Source organism: Bidens hawaiensis, unplaced genomic scaffold, assembly GCF_021521415.1.
Source record: "Bidens hawaiensis isolate Kalapana, Puna unplaced genomic scaffold, B.hawaiensis_p1.1 tig00004838_1, whole genome shotgun sequence".
Classification (NCBI taxonomy): domain Eukaryota; kingdom Viridiplantae; phylum Streptophyta; class Magnoliopsida; order Asterales; family Asteraceae; genus Bidens; species Bidens hawaiensis.
Genome location: NW_027491302.1, coordinates 1003195 through 1030177, shown reverse-complemented (window position 1 = coordinate 1030177; position 26983 = coordinate 1003195). Strand labels below are relative to the sequence as shown.

At 39.7% G+C, this 26983-nt stretch overlaps 1 protein-coding gene and 1 non-coding gene across 2 annotated transcripts; both read left to right on the top strand.

Moving 5' to 3' along the window:
- The first annotated feature begins 4363 nt into the window (after positions 1 to 4363).
- On the top strand, positions 4364 to 8635 carry LOC143628181 (cold-regulated 413 plasma membrane protein 2-like). The gene is made up of 5 exons (XM_077097829.1): positions 4364 to 4542; positions 5059 to 5166; positions 5232 to 5302; positions 5606 to 5837; positions 8614 to 8635. The coding sequence occupies exons 1-5, from the start codon at positions 4364 to 4366 to the stop codon at positions 8633 to 8635; spliced, it is 612 nt and encodes a 203-aa protein (XP_076953944.1).
- Positions 8636 to 16412: 7777 nt separating this feature from the next.
- Positions 16413 to 16501, top strand: LOC143628197 (small nucleolar RNA SNOR75). The gene has a single exon (XR_013152711.1). It is a non-coding gene; the product is annotated as a small nucleolar RNA SNOR75 (small nucleolar RNA).
- Positions 16502 to 26983: the final 10482 nt, after the last annotated feature.

The window sequence follows — 26983 nt, the reverse complement described above, 5'->3', positions numbered from 1 at the left end:
ATCATATACTGCGCAAGCGCGAGCATATTCATAAATAACGAGTAATTAACAATAAGCGCGCAAACATGAGATTTCTCTCATGCGCGAGAAGGGACTCTTAGGTATTCTAGGCCGTTACGTCTAACCACCTATCCTAAAGTCAACGCGCTCTGATACCAATCTGTAACACCCCGACCAAAGGCGGATTATACATCGGGGCGCCACATATTGTTTCATTACTCGTGACACTATTGTGTGTCAATATTTAATAAATACATTCATTCGCGCACGCGCAGAGTAAACACAAGATAACATAAAGCATCATAAATCAATATATTATAAATCAAAATATTCGAACAGCAATAACTTGTCTTGATACATTTTAATCTAGGTCCAAAAGTAAAAACGTCCTACGTGTCCACAAGCTCCAAATGTAGCTACAGCAAACCTGAACATGTGTTAAAATAAAACGTCAAACACTTGCGTGTTGGTGAGAAATCAAGTTTAATAGTTAATACATAGATAACAATAAATCTGCGCGCAACATGTGTATGTCTGGTTTTCAACAGGGGTGTAATCTGATCGGGACCAACTCTAAGATTCATAGACTGCCAGTGCTCACAATTGAGCTCACAAACAAGACAAACTGTGCATGTGTAAACAAAAGAGAAAATCATAAACGATAGTTCTCCCGTGTTCAACTAATGGTACCATGAGAACTGCGGAATAGACCGACAAGACGGTTAATGATCCACACATACAAATAAACAGCCAAGTCTACGTCCTCAACACATGGGATACTGCGCGACTAAAGTTCATAAACAGTTTAAGACTCTAAGTTTGTATGAACACATGAACATCCCAAAACATTAAAAATAAAAGGGATTAGGTACGAGATTACTCACTTGATAAACGATGCGGTGTAAGATAAAGCAAGAACCAACTTTAAACAAGCACAAGTTAACCTATAAATAAGATTATTGTTTTAATGATTTGTTTTAAGTCTTGATTATAAGTTAGCATAATTAATAAGTAAATTATTATATATAATATATATATATTACCGGAAAAGCAGGGCAGAACAGGGAGGAAGACGGAGGCAGAGAGGAAGACGGCAGAGAGAGCAAGGAGCAAGAGAACAGGAGAGATTAAGTGTTTTGTGTGTGTAGTGTTAAAACATTATTATTATTTATAGAAAAACCCTAGGAGACATAATCCCTAGAAAAGGGGAAAAGATCTTTAACAGGATCAAGCAAAAGATATCAAAAAGCATAAGAATCCAAAAGCAAAAGATATGGAAAGATATGGCAGCTGCAGAGGCAAGATAAAGCTGTCAGGGAACAGTAAAAAAAGCATGGGCGGTTCAGATAAAGGTACAGGTCAAGCATGGAAAAGCAGATCTCCAAAGATAATGTCAGTCACTTTTTCTGCCAACCAATGGGGTTGGTGCGCATGCTGCGCCGAAAGTAACTTTTCAGACATAAAGCAGATTAGGTCAACAGCACAAAAGATAAGACAACTCAAAAGCAACGGCTAGATTAAGCAGAAGGAAGACTCAAAGGGTTTAGCGCGAGAAGGCATCGAGCGCGAAGGCAAAAGTGCGCGAGCGCGAAGGCAGACAGAACCAACCTTAACGCGTCGCGGGAAGAATTATATTTCTAAGCGCGCCGCGGGAAGAATCACATTTCTTAGCGCGCCGCGGGAGGAACTAAAGTTCCTAGCGCGCCGCGGGAAGAACTATAATTCTTCGCGCGTCGAGGGATGAACTACGATTCTTAGCGCGCTGCGAGAAGAGCTACAAATCCTTAGCGCGTCGCGGGAAGAACTACCGTTCTTAGCGCGCTGCGAGAAGAATTACAATTCTTAGCGCGCTGCGAGAAGAGTTCGTCTCGCGTATCGCTGAAACAGGTGGTCTTCACGCAGGATTCCTTGTAAGGGGTCTGGCGCGTGGAGCTGCGCAGACAACCTTAGGCGGGAAGGAACAAAGGACAAGCAAAGAGTTAGAAGAAAAAGAGGGAAACAAGGCGTAAGGGCGGGACGGCGACAAGAGGGAAAAGAAGGCGGAAAGAGAGAAGAGGGACGGGACGGCGGAAAGAAAAAGAGAGAAAGAGGCGGGAAGGAAAATATATTATTATTATTAAAAGTAAAATATAAGTATAAATAAATACTAAATCATAAAAGAAAGAGATCGGGTCAGAGAAACGGGTACCTGGGTCGGGTCGGATCGGGGCAGATGTTACATTTATGGCCGAAAAACAACTCAACCCCTAACTCAAGGTTAGTATGAAAATGGGCTATGAATCCGTATTTGTATTACAATTAAGGACCCAAAAACATAATTTAACTTATAATGACTCCTCTCGTTGTAAATTTTTCATTTATAAATTCATATTTATAATACAAGAAAAGATTAAGTACAATTTAGAGTGACAACATGTCCTCACTATAAGTGAATATATATTTTTTTGGATCATATTTTTAAAGAGAGTTAAAACAAAAATTAGCTTACCTACAGCGACTGTGTGTCCTCACTTTAAGTGAATTGTCATTATATGTTTTTTAATTTATAAATCAATGTTTTAATGTAAATCAAAATAAAAATTAGTTAACCTATAGCGATAATGTTTCCTCATGATAAGTTAATCGTGGCTTTTAAGTTTTTCTAATTTATAGATCACTATTGTGATTACAATTAAAATTAACATTAATTTACCTAGTGACAACGTGGCCTCACTATACGTGAATCATCATTTTTAAGTTTTTTTTAATCATAAATTAGTATTTTTATGAAAATCAAAATAAAAAATAATTTACCTATAGCGACAACGTGTCCTCACTATAAGTGAATATTCTTTTTTTCAAGTTTCTTATTTAAAATCATTGTTTTAAAGAAAATGAAAATGCAAATTAATTTACCTATAGTGAAACATGTACTCGCTGTAGATCTTGACAAACTAAATGTCACCAAACCTCTATATTAAGGACATGTTATCACTACAAGTTAACTTAGGTAGCGTTTGATATACATGAATGATAGGGGGAATTGAATGATTCATTACGTAGGAATGAAAAAAGTGGTGTTTGGTTGCTCAATGGAATGGAATCATCCATTACCCATGGAATCGCATTCCATCAAAACCATTCCTTCTTGCCCCCCTTCTTTTTTTTTTCATTCCATTCCTCCTTCACCCTACTTTCTCAACAACACCATCACCACCTAACAACAACAACAACTACCACTAACATCGCCATCATCGACACCTTACCGCCACCATCGCCACCACTGCCTCCGCCACCACCACCTTACCACCAGCGCAACCACCGCCACCGCTGTCGCCACCATCGTCGTTGTAACCACCGAAAATATTGTCACAGCCGCCGTCTGACCATCACCATCACCCTACCATCGCCATCACTAGTAATGCTACCACCGCCACCCCCACTTCCACCGTCGCCACTGCCATCACCATTTTCGTCGCCGGAGCTAACACCACCACCATCGCTATTGCGATTTTTTTTTTTTGTTGTAAAAAAAATTATTTTGAGATAGAAGTATTTTTATTATTTCTATTTCAATCATACAATTTTTTAGGATACCAGACAACATAAAGTAATAATTTATTTCATTCTCATAGGTTAACCAAACAAGACAAAGGAATGGAATGATCAATTTTATTTCCTTGTCCATTCCATTCTCCCTTCATTTCATTACTTCCAATCAAACATACCTTGTAGTGTAAAATTCTTAGTAGTGTTCATTTTATAGTGTCATATTTAGTGATACTAACTAGCAGCTGACTTTTTAGTTTTTTTTTTTTTACTTATTTGGTTTTTTTCACACATGACAGATGTTTTTACTCAAAGTTCTTTCACATATGACAGATGTTTTACTCAAAGTTCTTAAGATATTATTGTTGCGGGAAAATTAAAGCACTTAAGCACCTATGAAAACCATACAATGACGCTTTGAATATGATAAACTAGATGCTTATAAAATCGTCTCACTTTCTCTCTTCAACTAATCAGAATATATTTTGATAAAAATGTATTACGCCGTTTTCGCATTTTTCACATATATATGCCTCTTCATTTATTTTTTATAATAATAGTTATAATACAAAACAAATTACTCTCCACGTGGGTTTTTTTTAATGGCACAACCCGAAATACATGGACTAAATGGAATGACAGTTGGAAGCTTGTAGTGGACCGTACTACCGGGACCGTTGCTAAAAACATGGAGGACCATGTATTTGCATTTAGTTCCAACTTACAACCATCTTTTCAAAATTCTTTTATTTGGACACAAACATTCTATACACACTATTCATAAGGTTAATTTGTGGGTTATTTTGGTGTTGAGTTTGATAAAAACTGTGAAAACATGGCAAGAAATGACTTTTTGTCGTGGATGACGGATGATATGACGGCTCAATTGTGGAATTCGAATATGAGTGAGTTGAAAGTGGTGGCACAAGCGATGTTTGATCATGCATACACTAAGCTCGGTAGCTTAGAATTTGGGACTTATTTTCTCTCTTGGGTTGCATCCTTCTTTGCCATGTGCGTTTTTCGATTTCGTTTAATTGGTATTTTAGATTCAACAATTTTTTTCACATAATTCTTTCTAGCCTTGCACTTCCAAGGATTTGAACCCTCCACATCGTTGTTGAAGGGGCAACACTGTACCACTAGACTATCGGGTCATGGATGATTCCGTTTCATTGGTTAATGCTGTCGGGTCCTATGTGCGATAAATCATTATTATTTTATATATAAGTAAAATATATCGCTTTTATGAATTAAAAACATTACATTTGAGTCCTTGCATTAGAAAAGGTACTATTTATAAGATAGTAACCCAAAGTGTATCATAAATGACTAAATTAAAAATGCATATTATCATTGTAATAAAATATTTTTATAATTTATTTAACACTTTCATTTATAAAATGTTAAAAGAAGTGGAAAAGGTAAATCACATTACCCGTTTTGACACGAACTAAATAGTTACATTATTTATCTTAAGTTTTGACGCCAAAAATCTAATGTTAGAAACAATTGTAATACATGATGCAGCTATTTGTTGATATTGGACCGGACGAATTGGAGATCAAACATGCTCACCTCGCTTTTAGTACCTTATATATTCTTTAGTCTTCCTCCTTCACTCTTTCACTTCTTAAGGTTCTTACCCCATGCTCTCAACTTAGTTTTTAGTTGTGATGCACGTACTTATGTGCAATATGCAGGGGACAATTCGGGATGTGGGTCGCATTTGTTGCAGTCGTAATAAGGCTCTTCTTCCCTCACCATTTCCCAGGTACAAACACATTACGCAACACGCATGCATATTTTTTGGCTGGTGTTTACTAGCCCTGGACATGAAAAGAACCATTAGATTGATTGTGTCTAGCATTTTCAAGTCTGTATCTAATAATAATAATAATAATAATAATAATAATAATAATAATAATAATAATAATAATAATAATAATAATAGTTAAATGACATCAGCAGTACCTCTATATTGGTATTAATGGACACAAATATGATATCTGCTAATTAATCGTCTAATGTGTTTGATGTACCTATATGATATATTAATTTGCGTGTTTGGCTACAGATTGGCTCGAGATGCCTGGATCGTTGATTCTTCTTTTGGCAGTTGCTCCAAACTTGTTTGCTGATGAGTTTAGGGACAGTTGGGTTGGTGTTGCGATTTGTCTTTTAATTGGTTGTTACCTACTTCAAGAGCATGTTCGAGCATCGGGTGGGTTCAGGAATTCTTTCATGAAGAGCCATGGTATATCTAACACAATTGGTATTCTCCTGTTATTTGTCTACCCAGTGTGGAGGTTCATCACACACTTAGTTTGAATTTGCACCACCTCTTTTACATCATTTAAAACTGATGATACATATGTGTGCACATTCAAATTGTTTACATATTACTAATTTATATGTTGTTAACATTGCACCTAAAGTTTGATGTTATGACAGAGCATTTTAATCTTTTGTGATTCAATGTCTTGCAAGGATGAATTGATCTTAAGTAGTTGTACTTGTGGTTTTTATGCATACGTGGCATTATACATACTTTTGTTACAGCCCAACCTACGGGGAAATATGCCAGGACGTAACGTTGATTGTTTAGTAACTCAAAAAACACTAACATTAAGTGACAATAACTATTTAATTTATTAATAATTACTCAAGTACACATTCGATAAAAATAAAACAAATCAAACACAATATGATTTGATTATTACAAAACCTAAAGCCAATCTAAGCCGTCTTTTAGATTCTCTGAGTCTTCGCTTATCAACCTGTAACACGTGTTAAAATAAATTAGATCAACAAAAAGTTGAGTGATCAAACACAAGTTTAATTAATATAATAATATAAAAAGACAATTCTATTACCAATGTGGTAAAACAATAATTAATTTAACAAATGAGGTGTCTTTTGGCCTTGACTCTCGAACACAGTAAATGGTTCTCAGATTGCATGTAAATAAGCAAATAGCGTGTATTTTGGCCATCACTCTCGAACATAGTCAATGGTTGCTCGGGCAAATATAAAAAGTATGCCTTTTCTTTTGACACAAAGTCAAGTTACTCGGACGGTCATATGATCATACTAATGAGGATGATGTGGCCCAACTGCCAAAGCAATAAACAAATATGCACATAGATAAGTAGCATATAAATAATTAACTATGAAATACGCATAACGCGTATTATTAGAATTACGGTTGAGGACTCGTTTAACATAAACGACTGAAATAGTGGTACGCATGTTACCCCCAAAATAAAAGATGAAAAAGGGGTGTGATTACTCACCTTTTCAATTAAGTGAGCTAACCAAAGGGTCGAAGTACACGAGAAAATAAACGAGTGCATAGGCCACTCGGGAATCCTGACAACAACTCTTGTTGACGCGTGTAAAAATGATTTTCCAACGAAAAGCAAAAGGACGCACATGACTCGTTAACCGATACCTAGTACAAGTGTTTAACTATGAGAGCGCGTTCAACAACACATGACCTTACAACTCACGTAAACATCCACACAGAATATACAACTTGACCCGATGACTCGTTAGTGATAGCCTTTATGTCAATAGTATTAATATGTTCTAACATGTATCCTACATCATGCAATGATCAATCAAGCAATCATTTATCATGGAACTCAAATTCTGATCATACAATTGACGAGACGGATTTTAGCATGCAAAGGATGATTTTATTGACACGGTAGCGTTAATGACTTAGGCTTCGTAAAAAATTGTATAATATTTTTATCATGCATACAATGATCACAATAATTCATTTACAACAACTAGGTACAAATAGTTCACCAGATTGTACAACAAAAAGTATTGGCATGGAACTTTAACAATATAGATTCAAATCAACCAAGACCAACTGAGTTATATTACTAACTCTTAAACTTAAGTTCCAGAAGTGGAACCAACCCATTTGGAATGTCGTCAAAGAGTTATGATGTCGAGAAGACATACCAGAAAACGACTCCCCGAATCAGGTTTGATACACAATCTTGTAAAATCATAAACACTATTCAAAACTCTTCCAAAAATTACAAACTATAGCTTTCTAGAAACTATACCCATGTATTCTAGAATAAATAATCGATCAAAAACATCATGTTATCATTTGTCACACCCCAATCTAGGGCCTAGGAGTGTGACCAACAGTTGGTACCTGTTTTGTAAATATATCAGAGTAGCGGGTTCATTTTCTAGCGTAAGTCTTTAAATGTTAAAATATTAATTTACATTATCAAAATTACTTGGGAATTAAACACCCGAGTTTCAGTTTTACAAACAGTGATATTAATAATACAAGGATTTTATAATATTAAAAAACGAGCCATTTTGAGCGATCCTCTACGACTCCAATCCTTGTATACCATCTATTTCCATCTAATTACTTGCAAGGGTGGGAAAAACACATCAGCTATATGCTGTTGAAACGTTGACTCGATAAAACATTTATAACAGTCATTAAATATAAACATAGTTTTCTGTTTCACAAACTCAGCAGGAATGCCTGTCCATTCCCAGGATTTGTACCACTGCCCTACACACACAAGTCAAAGGTTCCCCGAGTACATAGCCCATGTTCGGACACAACCTTCCCCTAGGCTATGTAACCCTTATGGAGAACTGGTTATGACTGACTTGGTTTTGTATGCCAATTATCAGTTGTGTTTGGATCCAGACACATGTGTATTCGGTCTGAGTTGCTTTTTATTATCTATTTTGTATTCTAACGATTTTAGAGATTATATCTCATGCAAACATTTATCAGACTCTTTGTAATAAATAACCAGTCTATTACAAGAGTAAAATCAGTTCAGACAGTAAAAGGTTAACGTGTTCACCTTATATTATCGGTTGGAAATATCAACTTCCTTGGCTTCAGTATGCTATCAACCTATATATCATAATAGGTTCGCATAAGTACCTAGTTGGTAATATTCAGCAGACTTTTAAGTCTGTTTCAGTTCAGCAGAATTGAGGTCTGATCAGCAGACTCTTAGGTCTGATTCAGTTCAGCAGACTCGGAGTCTGATCAGCAGACTCTTAGGTCTGACCTAACCTTAGTATGGTTATAGTCGTTTTATGAAAATACTTTGGATTTATATATGACGTTTGGAATAGCACGCTTTAGCCTAATAAAGGATATCACGTTGGCAAACTTCTCCAGGTAAGCAAACAGGTCTCGCGGTTGATTGGGATGTATACGAATTGCTTTCTTTAGGCAAGAAGAGTCTACTAATGATACCCCCCTTCCAGTTACTACATGCCCGTCAAAATAGTAGTTTTGGTAACATTACTTCACGTGGAAGCAACGTCTTTTCTTTATAAAACATTAGTTGGAAAATATTAACAGTTTAACGACTATACCCTTAACCAAGTTATAACTAGGTATTTAAAGTAACTAGTAAAGTAACTTAACTTTAATCCTACCTTAATCGGCTAGGCGGAACTTAAGAACTTAAGAAATCAGCAGCGATTCGGCTTGTACTTCGTTTACAAGATCAGCAGCTCGTTAAACAACGTAACTACACCTAGTTTCTTTGCGAAAACAGCCCTCAGCACCTCAGAACGCCCTTGACACAATTCCCTAGGTTATGTGTGTGAAATAAAGGTGAAATTGGGATGAATGGGGCTGAACCCGTAGCTGCCCTTTTATAGGCGAGTTTTGCAGGCCGTCGCGTAGCGCGATGGGCTTCTTCCCAAGGCCATCGCGTAGCGCGACGCCTCAATATATCAGAAGCTGCCACGTGTTGACACGTGATTGGCCACGTGTCCGAGGTTATTTAACCTGGTCATCGCGTAGCGCGATGGACCAGTTAGGTTGACCGTCGCGTAGCGCGGCGCCCCCCTTTTTCTTGAAATGCTAAATTCTCTGTCGCGTAGCGCGACGGAGTTAATTAAGGGACCATTGCGTAGCGCGATGAGTATTAAAACTCAAGTTTTTCATTTTCAGTCCTCCTACTTCCAGATTTGGCATTTTTAGTCCTTTAACTTCTAAAATTTGCACTTTTAGCCCAAAAATAGATGGGGTATTTTCACGGTGTTACATCATTGAGTTACAGTCCAATCAATAAACGAGTACGAATCTGTCATCAAACTATTGTCATCAAAACTCAAACCCTAACATGCTTATGATATCTCTAGGGTTCTAAATCGACTAAATACAATAAATTAACATCATAATCATGTTATATTTTCAATATTATAGAACTTTGGACCTATGGTTTCACCAAGAACAATAGGCTTTGCATAAAACAACATTCAAACGTTTAGCACTTACAAGAATGATCAAACTAGCGTAAAATCATTACTCTAAACACATAACAACATTCATGTCACACCCCAACTTAAGGCGGAATGTCACACCCCGACCAATGGCGGCGGAACATGCCGAGGTGTAACGATTGTCCATAAGCACATGACACTAATTTAAAGTGACAGTATTTAATAAACTCATTTCATTTCACAACATCGAAAATGTCACATAACAATTATCCATAAAATAACCATAAACAAGATATCACAAAATATGGCAAATTGATATTGTTCATTTTTACTAATATCCTAAGGTCTTTGATGTCGTTTTCTTCACAATCATAAATCAACCAAGATGCAAACCTGCAACATTTCATAAAATAAAGTTTGTCAACACAAAGGTCGGTGAGCAATTCATAAGTTTAATCATATTAGTATATAATAAAGATAGCCACAAAACTTGCATACGAAACGATAAATAAAAGTGGCAATTTGGATAAATAGATATCGCTAAACACATTAGCGACACCTAGCTACAAGGGGATGCCAAATAGTCTAGGATTTTATAGTTATCGTTAATTGCATTACATTAACGACACCTTGCTATAAGGGGATGCCAAATAGTCTAGGATTTTATAGTTCCACCAACCAAAAGCGATAAACACATAGGCATATAAGCATAGAACACCAAATCGAGCAATTATTTAGGTAAAGTATACAACTACGTTTGTGGTTTAAAATTCAAATATAAAGCATTTTGTTGAATAAGTATGCAATGTCACCCCCAAAATAAAAGATGGAAAATGGGGTATGAAGTACTCACCTTCAAGTAGTAAACTTGAAAGATGATAATTTGGAGATTTGTCGGAACGACGAGTTTAACGCACAATGCCTAAAAAGAAAAGAAGTCTTGAATTTAGAAAGGTTGTCTTGAAGGTCTTTAAACAAAATAAATGTTGAGAAATGTAAATAATTAAAGTTCAAGGTTTAAAATGTGACTATTTAAGAATTTATAATAATAACCCTTTAAAAATGTAAGTTTGCTCGAAACCGGATTAAAGTATCTAACCTTAATATTTACTCAACCTATGTTAAGTAATAAGGTGGGTAAAATGCAAGAATGCAAATCCCTTTGGAATAAAGATACTAAAACGGGTTTTTTTTATCGAGTGTTTGGGTTGTCGGTTCGGGTCTTGATAATTGGTCAAACCCAAAGTCAACTTTCCAAAATATTGAATGTTATGAGATAACTCAATAAAATTTAATAAGACTTAACCAAGTATGTAGTTTCATTGTTTTAGAACTAACAACGCACGTTAAGCGAGTGTTCGGTTTTGTCGGTCCAAACTTTGTTATGAGATCAAGTTGGATCCAACATTTCCAAGTACTTAAGAAAATATTTAAAAATCAATTTGTAACTATTTTTAAAGAAATATACAAGTCTTGATGGCTAAAAAAAACACACTTGTGTGTCTTAAGCGAGCAAAAATCGGTTTGGTTCGGTTTCCATCTTACAACAAGTTCATAGATGGTTCCACATGTCCAAACACTAAATAACTTGTATAATAATGTACAAATAAAAAAAAAATACCAAAAGTTAACAATAAAGTCTTTAAACAAAAGTTCGGTTTTCGGTTCGGATCGTGTTTCGGGTTAAGACCGAGGTAAGATTCTACAAACCCATAACCATAGAATTTGTAAAAATGATTTTAGAAACTTAGATCTAACACTAAGTATGTTTAAACAAACAAAACTAGTAACAAAGTTCGGTTTACGGTTTAGAGCTATTTACGGTTAAACCGAAGCATAGACTCTTAAAAACCCATAACCATGGAACTTGTAAACATGACCAACAAACTAAAATAGCAAGATTAATATGTATGAACAAGTTATATAGATGTATATATATCAAGGACACGAAGTCCTCCATGAAGCCTTGCCTTATGGGGTCCGAAACCTCACCGACCGGAATCGGAGAAGTAACTATCAAAGGTAAACAAGGGGTGTATATTATATATATGTTGCACAACCATAAACAAGTATTAATAACACTACATAAACTAATTAAGATGAAAGACCAAAATTCTTCAAGAACACTTAAGAAGATAACCTTGAATCTTTGATGTTTGAGAGAGTTTTTTTTTTTTTTGGAGTTGTAGCAAGGGAAAATGTAGAGGAAAGGTGGTGTATATATAGGTTAATATTGGTGGTCAAATATGGGTGTGAGACACAAGAGTTTTCATGCAAAATGGATCAAGACAAAAACACAAAACAACAAAAAAATAAATAAATAAATAAATAAATAATAAATAAATAAAAATAAAAATAGGATGTTTTCAAGACCCAACAAGTGTGAAACAATATTGTAACATAAATCCATCATTTTGATTATAACATAAGCTTCGGTTTACAAATCGGGTCGGTTTACATAATAAACAAATACAAAAACGAATACAAACAAGACCCGAAATTGACGAATGTCACACGGAAATGCCGGGGCGTGAGCCGATTATTCACAACTCAAAGGTACTATCATAAAATATAATATGACAATATCTATTAAATTAATTATTTCAATTCAAGGTGCACAAATTATCCAAACATGACAAATAATTCAAACAAATAAAAATAATACCAAACAAAACTTAAATAGAAATCGTCTTCATTAATCCCTAAGGTCTTTCTCAATATCCATTACTTTAAGCTTCAAGTCAAACAATAACTTGCATATTCGTAGAAAATAAATAGAGTTTGTCAACACAAGGTTGAATGAGATTATCACTAGTTTTGCATGATATGATAATAATATAAATAAATAATCAAAATGAAAAAAATGCGGTAATAAACAATCAAACCATAAACAAATAGTGTGTCAATTAACCATGCCTCACGAACACGGGCTCTGGCTACAATGACTAAATGTGATTTGTCGGTTTACCATCGCCATGTGAATCGGGCTTTGGTTACTAAGACGGCATATGATCATACTGACTTGCTAGACTTCTGATGGACCTCTCCAAAAAATGATAGAAAATAAACACATAAGCACATAAACAAGTAACAAATAACATTTGATCGAAATACACACAATCATTCGTTTGCTAGCTTTATGTAGATATGTGGTATGAAAATATGTATTAGATATTAGTACTAGTACGCATATGTCCCCAAAACTTTTAAAAATCAGTAAAATAAAGGGGAATGATAAACTCAACTTATTGCGTAAGCGAGTGAACAAGAATATGAATAAACGATTAAGAATTAAATGGATCGTCCGTTAATGCGTCGAACCAAGTAAATCAATAAACCTGAAACTTTGATATAAATAAATATGAATAAAACCAAACTCCTTGCCATTGGAATCGTTCCAAACGGACGTCTAGAACTCCGGTTATATTAAATTAAACGTTTAAACGAGTCGGTACTGACCAGAATCCAAACAGCGAGTCGGAACTCAGGTTTTGGTCAGTAGCCTTAAAATCTTGTTACGAAAATAAAAATCTTCTGGACCGAACGCCGGTTTCGACCAGAAGTGTAAGAAACTGATAAGTCAAACTTGTTGACCATTATGCCCTTGAACGGGTTTTAATCGAATTGACCAGTTAACACCCTTCAATCTCAAAAATTGATTGAAGGTTATTGACTAGAGAATATTAATGAATGATTTACAATGAACAACTTACCGAAAGTATATAAATTGATCGAAAGATGAAGTCAAAGGTCAATACAATAGCAAAGTAAAACACTGAAGCTTGTATCTTCAAGTAAAATGGCCAAAACGAAGAAGATTATGATGGGCAGAGATGGTGCCACCTGGGAATGATGTAATTAGGGTTTAGGGAAATTTGTGGCAGGTATAATATGTGTTGTTTATATAATATATGCAAAAACGAACCAAATATAGCTAGTTTACTCCTTTAAGAAACCAAATCAAGTTTTAATGATCAAATCAACTGAAAGTGCAGCCAATATTCATTCTTGAGGAAGGGGTAATGTATATGGACAATTATTTAGTCTATGTGAGATTTCTTGGGGCTTAAAACACGTGATATGGTCTAAAATAAGCGATTTAGTGTCAAAACGAATGAGGAAACAAGAAAATCAAAAGCATCTGCATAGAGGGGTCCGGACGCCACACGACGACCACTTTCTCCCTTGGTTGTGCGGCGTTCCGAGGCAAGGGAGGGGAATGTTTGTTGTTTGGCAGTTTTAGTCCTTGAACTTTCTAAAAAGGCTAATTTTTTTTTTGATTAATTTAGAGTTTAAACAATAAAGGAACAACTTTAAAAACATAAAGGGTACAAAATGAAAACATAAATCTTAAATACTTATAATTGCATGACTTTATTAATATTAAGGATCCGAATAATGTTCCCAAATCGGGTTAAACGTAAACGAATACGAATATGGAAAATTCGAGATGTTACATTCTCCTCTACTTTAGGGAATTTCGTTCCTAAAGTAGGGGAGACTGAGATTTTATTAAAGAGAATTGATTTAATACTTACTTCTTGACACGTCACTTACTTTTTTTTATTTCAATAACTAACTTTTGATTTTGACGTATTTTATTTTTCTCATGCATATTTATAGTTAATAGATAAATTTCAATTCTAAATATAGCATCGCGGAAACTTATTTTTATTTACGTGTCAATATAAGTTTCGTTCAAAACCGATATAGGTCTTATATACTTTTAACTTTGTTTTTGCAACTTAATGATACTCTAAATTTGAATACAAACAACAATGTTTCTAGTACGCTTCAATATAAAATTGATGCAATACCAAGCTCATGCAATGCATGGTCAAAACATGTGTCAAATTTAATATATTTTTGTTTTCTCCACGACAACTTAGTTTTTTTTTTTTACATTGGCAACCTTTTCTACGTATGTTTCAATGTAAGAAAAAAAAATAAAATTGAGTCACTGTAACATGTAGACAAACTTTATTAACTTTATTTTTTATCAAGACAGAATTACAAATTTTGTCCTTTAAAATAAGACGAATTACGGTTCGTGTCCTTTTCTAAGTTTCCTTGCAGGCGGTGTACTTTAAACTTTTTTTTCCTACAAGTTTTGTCCTTTACGCTAACTGGGTTAGAAAAACTCAGTTAAATACCCTCACGTGAGACGCATGTGAGGGCATTTTTGTCATTTCGTATGTACCTGCAAACTTCATCATCCACCACACCAAAATCAAATCAAAACCCAGATTCAATCTCCATCCAATCATCAAACCCATCTCTCAATTCCCCCAAATCCCCAAAATCTAGGGTTTTTCAAATCTAAATCCTCAAAGATGAGGCTTACGAGTAAGTCTGGATTGGATTCATTTAATTTGAAGCCTCCAAAAAGAATGCAATCCACACCCAGATCGTGTTCATCTTCTTCAGTTCTTCATATGTGAACCACCACCACAACCCATCATAATCACCGGCCACCACCCCCAAAAATAAAAACCCACCAACAAATCAATAATCATATGTCTCTCTCATCACCATACCTTCACCGTCTCTCTACTCACCATACCTCCTACCACCCGTGTCATCATCCCGCACCACACTAACTCCGCTCAACTTCCGGCCATACAATGGACGATTGGGCAGAAATCACTTAAATCGGAGTGCTAATTGTACCCTACCTCATCGATTTGGGGTAGGGGCGGCGATGACTTAGGGCACAAGATGAAAGTTGACGATGATGCGTGGGGGGTTTCATCGGTGAAATCGAGTAGGAGTCACGGTGGTGGTGGATTTGAGTCATGGCATGAGGTGTGGCAGCCAGTAGAGGGCAAGATCTCCGGCAATATGGTAAGTGGCAGCGGTGACTTAAGAAGAAAGGGAGTTGGTTTGGTGATGGTAGTTGTGGTGGTCACGGCTGAGAACGGTGGTTGGTTTGGTGGTTAGGTAGTGGTGGTGTTGGTGTAGTGAGAGGGAGGGAGAGAGTAGAGAGAGAGAAAGAAGACGGGAAGAGAGAGAGAGAGAGTATTTATTTAATATCTATTATTTATTTTTGTTATAATATATTAATTTATTTTTTAATTATAAATAACTACCAGTAGACGAAAAGACAAAAATGCCCTCACATGCGCCTCACGTGAGGGCATTTAACTGAGTTTTTCTAACCCAGTTAGCGTAAAGGACATAACGTGTAGAAAAAAAAAGTTTAAAGTACACCGCCTGCAAAGAAACTTAGAAAAGGACACGAACCGTAATTTGGCTTTTTTTAAAGGACAAAATTTGTAATTCTGTCTTTTATCAATGTACTTATTACAAGCATTAACGTTGACTAATGTTCATCAATGCTTCTATTGCAATGCAATCATTTACTAGTTTTAATTTAACTTTTAAGTTATAAAATGGATAACCAGTGTAGTTTCTATATATAAAAAAAAATGCCCACAAAAGTAAGCCTATTTACAGGCCCATATAAAATATAAAGCCCATTGCTCAACGATGCCCTAAAAGGCACCTTCGCCGCTATATATATGTACGCAAACACCAGCAGCAGTCATCTGGTTGAATGCAGGTAAAGAATTAACTGATTAAGTTTATTGTTTATGTTTGTTTTTTTATAAATTTAATACATATTACCGATTAGTGTTTCTCGATGACGATTAATTCATGATGACGAGTCTGATTATCCATTCTTGTAAAAATCATGACGACAAAACGAGGCATTTGTCCGAGAGAATATCTAGATCTTTCTTTTCTTCTTTACGTTTGGATTATGTTTTTTTTTTGATTTTTTTGGTTTTGATGGGATGATGAAGAATTTATTTTGACAATGTCTTCTGAAGCGTTAATAATGCTAAGTGATTGAAGAATTATCCTCCTACTCATTCTGAGTCCCATAGCCTTTATTTTGGTCTACTTTTGTTCTGTAGAACTTTAGATTAAAATGTTTTCAATTTGATTTTCTTTGTAGAAATAAATAGAGATAATGCTTTTGATTCTGTTAGCTATCTATCTATAGCTGGCAATTGCGTCGTCTAAGGTGTCGTTTTTTTAGAAAATGAACATCGTTTAAATTCGATGCTTGTCTTTGGCTAAAAGATTAAACATGAATAAGTCTTTTATTATATTTAAGAAAATAGCATAATTGTGTTTCATGATCCAGAATTAAGGGGCTGTTTTGTTAATAAAAATAGCTTTTGTGTTATAAAATGTTCTAGTTAAGAAGTATTTGTTTAATAGCAGACATTTGCAAGAGTTTTAACATGGGACATGATATTTGTACATCACCCTCATCCATGATTCACACGCCCAAAATAATAGGGATTATAAGATCATATGGAATCCCGATGTGACAAAGTAATTGATTGGTCTTTGTGAGTTTGACCATAAGTCATACGGTAATATGCCACCCGTATGAACACATGAAAACAATAACAATAGATTTGATTAAGCAGGTGGGTTTAGTTTTGTGTTAGTTTAGGGTCATTAGAAAGTGGTTGTGGTTTGTCATAGTTTAGAGTCTTACGGATATGGTTGCCAAGGAAATGTGATATATTATTCTATATACACTTACCGTCACCTAAGGATACCTAACATACCTAAGTGCTGATTAATTTTACATCATTATTTTTACCCTAACTATCTATGCTAAAGAATTTTAATATTTATCAATTAATCCAAATAAGTAAAAACATCCATTAAAATTAAAATTTACATAAACTAAAAATCACAAGGCACCCTGTATTTTTTGCTTGAAGTGTGTAAACGAAACTGTATTTGCTTGAAGCCTTGTATTTTTTTTATGTTTTTCAGAGCGGTGATTATCATTGAGATATGACAAATGAGCATTAAATTCTTTGTCGGGTTTGGAGCTTGGGTTGTAATTTCTAGCTTCCGATGGCCGTCTTCTTTTGTTCGAGTGACCTTTTGAAGATTCACCAACAAATGGGGGTGTTTGGCCTAGCATTTATTTTTTGGCTTATGCTTATAATTTAAAATAGCTTATAGCTTATTTTCTAGTATTTGATAATATTCTATAAGTTGATATTAAGTTAAATCCATCATTTTTTAGTTTGTTAGAGTAATTGCTTCAATAATAATTATTAATCCATTGTTATTTGAAGGCAAATGAGTAAGCTAAATACACCCTTACACAAATAAGCTTAAAAATCATTTTCAAATTAGTTTATAAGTTTAAAAAGCTAAACCAAACACCAAGTTAAGCTTACTTTATACAAAAAAAAGCCAAAAAAACTATAAGCCTTATAAAAAAAGCTAGGCCAAACACCCCCTTATGCTTTCTCATAACCTCCCATGCATTGACGTGTTTTAACCCACCCTTATATTTCCTTCGTATCGTTTTGCATCACATGAAGATCGTTACGCCCACTCTTTCTCAAATGATCATATACAGTTAAAAAATAAAAATTAATACGATAGTAATCTACTATTATGATAAGCAAAAATGATGGATTAACCATATATTCCCTAATTGGCATAATATTTTGTCAAATGGAGATGAACTTGGTAAATTGTTTGTTGGTAAACTGTTTATATTCTATTTTTGTAACAATGAAGAAACACTAACCGGACCCCGGACAGATTACTGGTAACCTGGGGGTTGGATAGCTGTTTCCCACGAGGGGTTAGACCCTTGGAAGATGGTTCTTCTGATAACCTGCAAAACAGACACCGTGAGCTCGTCACTGAGAAGGGGGGGGTTCCTCCTTGTGACCACCCTCCGGCGTGAGAATCAGACTAGATTGCTCTTTAAATATAAAAGTATATTAAGAGATTGCTAGAGCAGATATCAGGTATGATATGATGATAATGTAGTAAGATATGTTGTGTTTAGATGATCATACCATTTGGGGTATTTATAGCCGAAGGTAGGTTTCCAAGGAGGTATGGCCGGCTGCAACAGTGTTCCTGTTCATCAACAGTAGCCTACGCACGTGCCCTGCTGGTAGTTGGTGGGTAGGCAGCGGCTGATAGTGACCAGGCCTGCTGTATACTATTCCCTTTCCACCAACTGCCGGCTACGCACGTGGTATGACAGTAGTTGGTGAGTAGGCAGCGGCATAATAGTGATACAGTACAGGAGCATGCCGCTCGCCATACTGTATCAGTGAGCTGTCGTATCCCTGATCAGATCTTTCGCCCATACCTCGTCAGGTACAGTAAAAGGTCCTTCAGTATACAGACTGGCTTATTTGGGCGGGAGTATTCCCCCTCCCGCCTCTGTGCGGGATTGCTCCCGGCTTTGCTCATTCCTTCAGGTGACACTGATCGAGAGCTAAGTACCTAGTGCGTGTAGCCATGCTGCGCGGGTGGCCTTCCCTCATGGCTTGTATCCGAGGCTGCGGGAACAGGCGGAGTCCTTCACCATGGGAGGCATTTCCTGCGGGACCAGCTTGCATACTGCGCGTAAGGACGTCACGTCTCTGAGCATGGTTGGTCCTGCGGATCCAGTTGGTCTCTGCGCAGACGTCCCTGTTTAAGGTGAGTCTTGCGGGTCCAACTGGGCTCTGCTGGGACCTACCTCTTCAAGTCCCCCCAGTCCAATGTTCTTCTCATGCGTGTTTAATAAAGTGAGGTGAACTTTTGGACTTAAGCAAAGGGTTTTGAAAAGGGTTTTGTAAGGTTTTCCATGGGAAGTCCTTGTCACTTGCAGAAATGCCCGAGTTTCCTGCTTGGTCTTTGGGTATGATGCGGGTAGGTCTGTAACCTCCTCGCAAGTCAGGAGCATTGAGTCCCAGTTGTGTGGATTCTCCATGAGGTTTTGGTAGTTTTGAACATAGTGATCAATTATGTTAAAACCACCAATTCCATCCTGGAGCTTCAAACAACGTAGTTCTCAACGTTCCCGCTATGCGGGGATGTTATTTCCGTTTCCGCAAGCATTGCCCAGAAGATCCTTCCTGGTTTCAATTCCCAGCGGAGCGCTAGGTATGTGAAGGGTTTTGCCTTAACACTGTACCAGCGCTCGTCTTACGGTTACTTTACTTCCAAGGTATTCCTAGCGTCAATTCCCTGCAGGTGCTAGGTATGTGAAGGGTTTTGCCTTTACACTGTACCCGCACCTGTCTTATAGTTACTTGGTTGCCGAGGAATATTTGGCTTCAATTCCCTGCGGGCGCTAGGTATGTGAAGGGTTTTGCCTTTACACTGTACCCGCATCCGTCTAACGGTTACTTGTTCGCCAAGGTTTACTTGGCTTCAATTCCCTGCGGGTGCTAGGTATGTGAAGGGTTTTGCCTTTACACTGTACCCGCATCCGTCTAACGGTTGTTCGCCAAGGTTTACTTGGCTTCAATTCCCTGCGGGTGCTAGGTATGTGAAGGGTTTTGCCTTTACACTGTACCCGCATCCGTCTAACGGTTACTTGTTCGCCAAGGTTTACTTGGCTTCAATTCCCTGCGGGTGCTAGGCATGTGAAGGGTTTTGCCTTTACACTGTACCCGCATCCGTCTAACGGTTACTTGTTTGCCAAGGGGTAAGGGGTATTCTCCCGCTTACTTTTTAATATTTTTAAATTTTGAATTTTGAAATTCGAAGAGTTGGTGGAAAGATAAGAACAGTCCAAACCTCTGAAACGTCGTGCGACGGTTTCTTCTGACTGTGTCAGGACGTGCAGGAAGTTATGGTGACGTGAAAGAACATGGTCATTCCAGACGCTTTTCCTGGCGCGTGGGCACGATTTTTCGGGCGCGTGGCCGCGAAATTACTGGCACGCGTCCTGTCAACAGCTGTTGCCAGCCTGCTTTTTGCCACGTGTCATAGTTTCATTGCACCTTCGATTTCTCTCTCCTCCGCATTAAATTCACCGCATTAATTGCGATTAGTATATAAAGGGGGAGAGGCCTCTTTGTAATCCACACTTTCACCTCTCTTCTTCTTCTTCTTAGTGATTTCCGGCAAATACTCCCCTTTTTCAGGCAAGCATTTTCCCGAAATCACTTCTTTCTGCAAAAATGTCTTCTCATGATGCTGAAGCTGTAGCCGACGATAGGAGTACTGCTGGCGAGTGCCAGTGTGCTCTACCTCTCGATCAGTACCAGTACATAGGAAGTTCATGCTCGAGTCTCTCGAGCCTGAGTTTCCTGAATCCCACCAGACTGTGTACGATGCCCCCAGTGGCAAGATCGGGGTATATGCTGCATTCTTTGTTTATGGGAACCTTAGGTTTCCATTGACAAAGTTTATGTATCGTGTCCTGGAGAGGCACGGTGTGCACCTGACCGAGGTGCATCCGATGGCGATTGCCAAGGTCCGGCACTTCGAGTGGGTGTGCCGGATTCTGGGTATTGAGCCCTACGTGGACCGCCTGATGACCTTCTATACTTGGAGGTGCGTCCAGGGGTGGTACACCCTGACAACCCGTATTAAGGGTTTGAAGATCTGCGTGACCGAGCGCAGTCTCCGATCGTGGAAGCGGGAGTTCTTCTACATCTCTGCCCGCGCCATCCCCATTGCTATGAAGTTCAAGAAGGGTCAAGCGCTTCCGAGCCTTCATGCTTCCAGTTACCAGGAGGCGGAATGGTTCGCGAAGATATCCCGGGTCCAATCTCCGGTTTACCGGTTTGCGGAGTCCGGGATGGTGCTGCTGGGGATGAGCCGGGTATGGAAGGATGCGTCCCGGTTTCCTATCCTTCTCGAATACGGTTTGAACTCTATTCCTTATGGTACGTCTTGTCTTTCTTGCTGATATTAGTTTATTTTCTAACTGTTTCTTTTCTCAGAGGGGAATAATTTGGAGTCGCTCCTGTTCCCGCGGGAAGCTGACAGTCCCGTGCGGGTGGGCACTCGTGCTCTGGACGACAATGAGCTGCCCATCCTGGAGCAAACGGCGGATAGGTTTGTGGAGGTCTATCCGCCGGGCCAAGAGATCCTGAGCCACCGGCGGCCAGGTAAGGAGATATTCTATCCTGAACCCCTCAATGCTGTACCTGCTGTTGGAAATCCTTACATCCTGTCTTCTTCTGAGGAATCCGCAGATGGTCCTCCCCTTGTACGGAAGAAGAAAGCTGTTGCCGGTGTGAAGGGGAAGGGGAAGGCCTCAACGGCTGATCCGGTGGTTCTATCTGACTCAGAGTCAGATAGTGAAGAGGTGGCGGGGAAGCCCGGTGGTGAGAAGACCACTGCTCCGGAGGCTACGACCGTTACCTCCGGAGAACCAACGAAGACGACGGTGACCGATACCAAGAGGCCGGCTCCATCGGGTTCCTCCCCGCCCGTCCGTACGTTCAGGGTCAAGAAAACCCGTAAGTACAATCATAATGTCTTTGTAGATTTCACTTCATAATTTTATCTTAACAATTTCTTCATCGTGCAGGCGCGGATGTTGACGCATTCCGGGGTGAGACGCAGGGGAGTACCTCCCCGCCAATGATGGTAGGCTCGGTCGGCCTTCCTGAGGCATCGACCCAGGTGCCTGCGCCTGCATCCGCTGGTCCAGTTGCTCGTTCCTTCGAGCCAACTGTTCCGGTCGAGATGACGTCACCGCCGGCCGTGAGTGCGATTTTTACAGCATCCTTCACGGAACCGGCGGTTACTGCTGCTTTTAAGGAGGCGGCGACCGCGGCGGAGACCACAACGGCGACCACGGCGGCTGCCACCATGCCTGCGCCACCGGCACCGACAGCCGGACCATCAGGTACGCGCAGGGCTTCCCGCCGATCTTGGCCACCTTCCCATCTGCCTGACCTGTTGGATGGATTTCCTTTAGGTTCAGGTGATGGGTTTGGCGGATATCGGCCTGTCATTGACCCTACAGGTGCGTAGGGTTCCTTTGTTTTTCCCTTGTTTTTTATCATCTTTTCCTTACTGTCTTTGTTTCTTTTGCAGTGTCAGATTCCAATGAAGTGTATGTTCCTCGATGGAACATACGCCGAGGAACAACCCTTCGCACACCTGTGGAGTGCGTGGACTGGGCTCGCCACGCTGCTCCTCCGGGTGCGTTGGGGGAAGCCATGGTTAGCTACCAGGAGGGTAGGCTAACTAATGAGCTTCGGGTTCTCCAGGCCCGGATGCAGCCGCGCGTCGAGCTGCTTTGTCGTGAAAACGACAAGTTGAAAGCAGCTCACGCCAAGGACATATCTGAGGCGCGTGCTCTTCGGGAGGAGAACCAACAGCTGGCGGCAGCTGCCGCCGACAAGGAGAAGGCCTTCAAGGCCCTCGAGGTTGAAGTTCAGGCGCGACTCGAGGCCCGCTCCAAGGCTGCCCAAGCTGTGAATGAACAGCTTCGGCTGGCCAGGGAGACTGCGCGAAACGCAACCGAGAGGGCTGCCAAGGCTGAAGCCGTTGCTGAGCCTTTGCGTGTGGAGAATGAGGAGCTCAAGGCCAAATTAGAGGCTCTCCAACGCGCTCATGATGCCTTGGCAATGGAAGATGCCAAGAAACTCCAGGAAATCCTGGACCAGAGGGGGGTGCTTGACCAGACCCAGCGGAAGCTTAAGGGCGTCGAAGAGGCTGCCGCAAAGGAAGTTTTACTTGCCAACCTTAACAAGAGCGAAGCCGAACGCGCCCATAACGAAGCTCAAGCTGCCCTCCAATGGCTTCTTCGAGAAGCGTTGCCTCAGGTATGTTTAGATTTATCTTCCCGCTTTTCTTCTGTAAGAAAAGGTTCTAATACTTGTGTTTCCTTTGTAGGTTGTGCGTCGGGTCTTTTCAGAGACCTCTTACGATGATGCTATGACCGCAGCCCTCAACGCTTCTCATGAGGATGGGGAAAAGGCCGGGTTCTTGCTTGGTCTAGGGTTTGTTGAGAAAGGCGTCCCGCCTTCCAACTTCCCTTTGTTCAATGTGGATACCGAAGCCATTTATGACCAAGCATTGAACCAATACGCCGCCTTCCCGCATCCAGTGGTGGAGAAGGTGGACGAAGTAGCTGCTGCTGATGATGGGTTAGCTGTCCTCAAAGCGTTCCTCGAACCACCCCGTTCTTCTGACGGAGCGGGTCCAAGTGGAAGCGGCCCTGAAGCTTGATCCTGAAGATCCCTTCCCATTGCTAAGACTTGTATAGTTTTTTTTTTTTTTTCTCTTTTAGGCGGGTAGTTACCCGGCCATTCTTGTAATATATTCTTGAAATATTAATCTTTTTGCGTATAAGATTGTTATTTCCTTCTTTGGGTTCCTTGCTTTATAAACTTATGACTTGCATACTTAGTTTAAATTAGCAATTTTCCAAGTGTTTAGAATAAGAACCTTTGAACGTGGTTGATAGTGGGTTAAAGTTTCGCTTCCTCCTTCGTGATTGTGCGGGTAGAACCGTCACTTGCACTTGGTAAGATGGCTAAACTTTAACTTTTATCTGACCTGCGTGTAGGTTTTTCTTACCTTTTGATAAGTTAACCTTTGAACGTGGTTGATAATAGGTGTGAAGTTTTGCTTCCTCTTTCGTGATTGTGCGGGTAGAACCGTCACTTGCACTTAGTAGGATGGCAAAACTTTACCCTTATCTGACCTGCGTGAAGGTTTGCCACGTTATTGGGTTCGTGCGGGTAAGACCGCCTTCCCACGCAACGACTTCACGTAATGCGAATGCCGTCACCAGTGTTGGATAGTTTTAACCGTTCGACGCGCGGTTGTTGATAGGTTATTATTCAGTTTCCTTAATGATTCATGCGGATAGACCGGCACTTTCATTTTTGGGTGCTGAACTTTTTCCCCTTCAACTGACCTGCGTGAAGGTTTGTCACGTTATTGGGTTCGTGCGGGTAGGACCGCCTTCCCATGCAATGACTTCACGTAATTATGCGGTGAAAACCGGCATATTAGTGTCCAGAAAAGTATAAATGTAAAATCATCAGCTTCGATATTCTTAAAGAGAATCATTTCCATTAGAAGTGGCTCTTGGCCTTTTCTTTACAAATTGGAATTGATTTACATGCAAACTGTGTAAATGAGCTCCCTTCCTTGTTGGGATGGGAGTGCCATCGAGCCGATACGCACCTGGTCCGGGATCTCGTTCTTTACGCAGCATGTAGTCTCGATTTTGAAGCTGGAATTGATTCGTGTTTTCCCCAGCTGGGGTTCTATACGCACCCGCCTGCTCAGCCTTTATTACGCCACGAGGTGCGCGAGCGTCCCATCTCTGACAAATGCTTCGACCATATCTTTTACATCTATGCATTCTTCAGTGTTGTGGCCCTTTGTCTTGTGAAAGTCACAGTATTTGCTCCGATCTGCATCGTGACGATGTCGGATTATTGGAGGTTTTGGCCATGGGAGCTCTTCAGTGGCGAATATCTCAGTGACGCTTTTGGTGAGTGGCGTCCATCTGGAGTTCCGGTGCGACTGTACATTATCCCTTCCGCCCAACCGGTGTTGCAAGCCGGATGAGGTGTCAAAGTTTACCCTTGACTGCCAAATGCCTAGCTTTCGTTTTTTATTTTGTCGGGCGGTGAGGACGTTGTCTTCTCTCGTCCTCTGGGTGTAGAGGTTTGTGCTCTGTGGGAGATCTCTACCCAGTTGCTTCTCTGTTTCCGCATAGCGTTTTGCTGCTGTCATGATGCCATCCCATGTGGATGGCATGCCATCTTTACCCGTTAGGGTGCGGATGAGCTCTGGGTCATGTGCGCCCTGGATGAAGGCAGCGCGAACAAGATCTTCGCTGATATTGCCCAAACTTAGCTTCTTTGAGTTGAAGCGAGTGATGAAGTTTGGCAGAGATTCGTCTTCCTCTCGTATGCATTTGAGGATTGTCCATTGCTCCTCGGTATACTTCCGTTGCTGGCTGAAGTGTTGGCTAAACTTCTGTTGGAAGTCTGCCCAGTCGTAGATGTGGTTGACCGGTAGACGATCGAACCATGCTCTAGCAGCCCCAACCAGCGTCATTTGGAACATGTAACACCACGTGGGTTCCGTCCAATTGCTGACGGTTGCCCCTGCTATGAACCTGTTCAAATGATCGTCTGGATCAGATATACCGTCATATGTGCCTATGTTGGGCATTTGTTTGGCACTCTTTGGGGCGATTGCTTCAGCAATGTCCCTTGCAAATTTGGACGTTCCTGCATTTGCAACGTTTGGTCTGAACGTTTTAGAGAAGTCTCGTGGACTTCCACCTGTGCTTTTTGGTTTGAAGGTTTGTCCAAAATGCCTTTTCGGTTGGGATTCCGTTTCCTTATGCTTCCCTTTTGCCCTATGGCGAGGGTTCGCGTCGGAGTCGGATTCCTCCGAGTCATCCTCCCTGTATTCGAATTCGTCGGCCTGTTGCACGGAACGCAAGCGTTCGTCCAACTCAGCCTGGAATTCCTTTTGTCGTGCCTCCGCCCATGCCTTAACTTCATCGAGAGTCTGGCGGGGGAGTCTTCGTTTCTCAAACTGGGTATCGGTGGATCCCAGTAGGCGATCATTTACTGCACTTGCCCCAGCTTTGGTAAGTGGGGTAGTGTTCGTAAAATTTACTTCACTTGCCCCGGCTTCGGTAGCCGGGGTAGTGTTTGTAAAAACTGTGTTGCCGGTATTCCCCCTTGTAGCAGGGGTTATGGTTACCGGAATTTCTCTAACCATCTTTGTAGAAGTTTGAAAAAACTGGAGAAAAATAAAGTTCTAGCTTTATGCACGGATGGCGCCAATGAAGAAACACTAACCGGACCCCGGACAGATTACTGGTAACCTGGGGGTTGGATAGCTGTTTCCCACGAGGGGTTAGACCCTTGGAAGATGGTTCTTCTGATAACCTGCAAAACAGACACCGTGAGCTCGTCACTGAGAAGGGGGGGGGGGGTTCCTCCTTGTGACCACCCTCCGGCGTGAGAATCAGACTAGATTGCTCTTTAAATATAAAAGTATATTAAGAGATTGCTAGAGCAGATATCAGGTATGATATGATGATAATGTAGTAAGATATGTTGTGTTTAGATGATCATACCATTTGGGGTATTTGTAACATCCCGAAATTTCGAGATAATATTAATTATATTACTTAACAATAGAGGGAAAGATTACTCGGGTTATCAGGAAATAAATAATAGAATAGGAGTTGGTGTGGGTCGGGCTAGTGTTGGGAAATGTATGTGGGTCTTGGACTTAGATTGCGTAAGATGGGTTAAATGAGAATGGGCCTTGGGTCCGTGGGCTTGAGAGAGATAAATACCCATCCCAAGCCCAAAATATCATTTATTTCCATCTTTCTCTTTTACACTCCTCAAAAACACACACATAACCGACCGAGACTCGAAGCCGAGACCCGAGATTCTGTTGAATAGATCTG

Coding starts and splice junctions, on each gene's coding strand:
- LOC143628181 (XM_077097829.1), top strand. CDS start 4,364: ATGGCAAGAAATGACTTTTTGTCGTGGATGACGGATGATATGACGGCT. Junction 5,167..5,231: donor TCACTCTTTCACTTCTTAAG/GTTCTTACCCCA, acceptor TGCAATATGCAG/GGGACAATTCGGGATGTGGG. Junction 5,303..5,605: donor CTTCCCTCACCATTTCCCAG/GTACAAACACAT, acceptor GTTTGGCTACAG/ATTGGCTCGAGATGCCTGGA.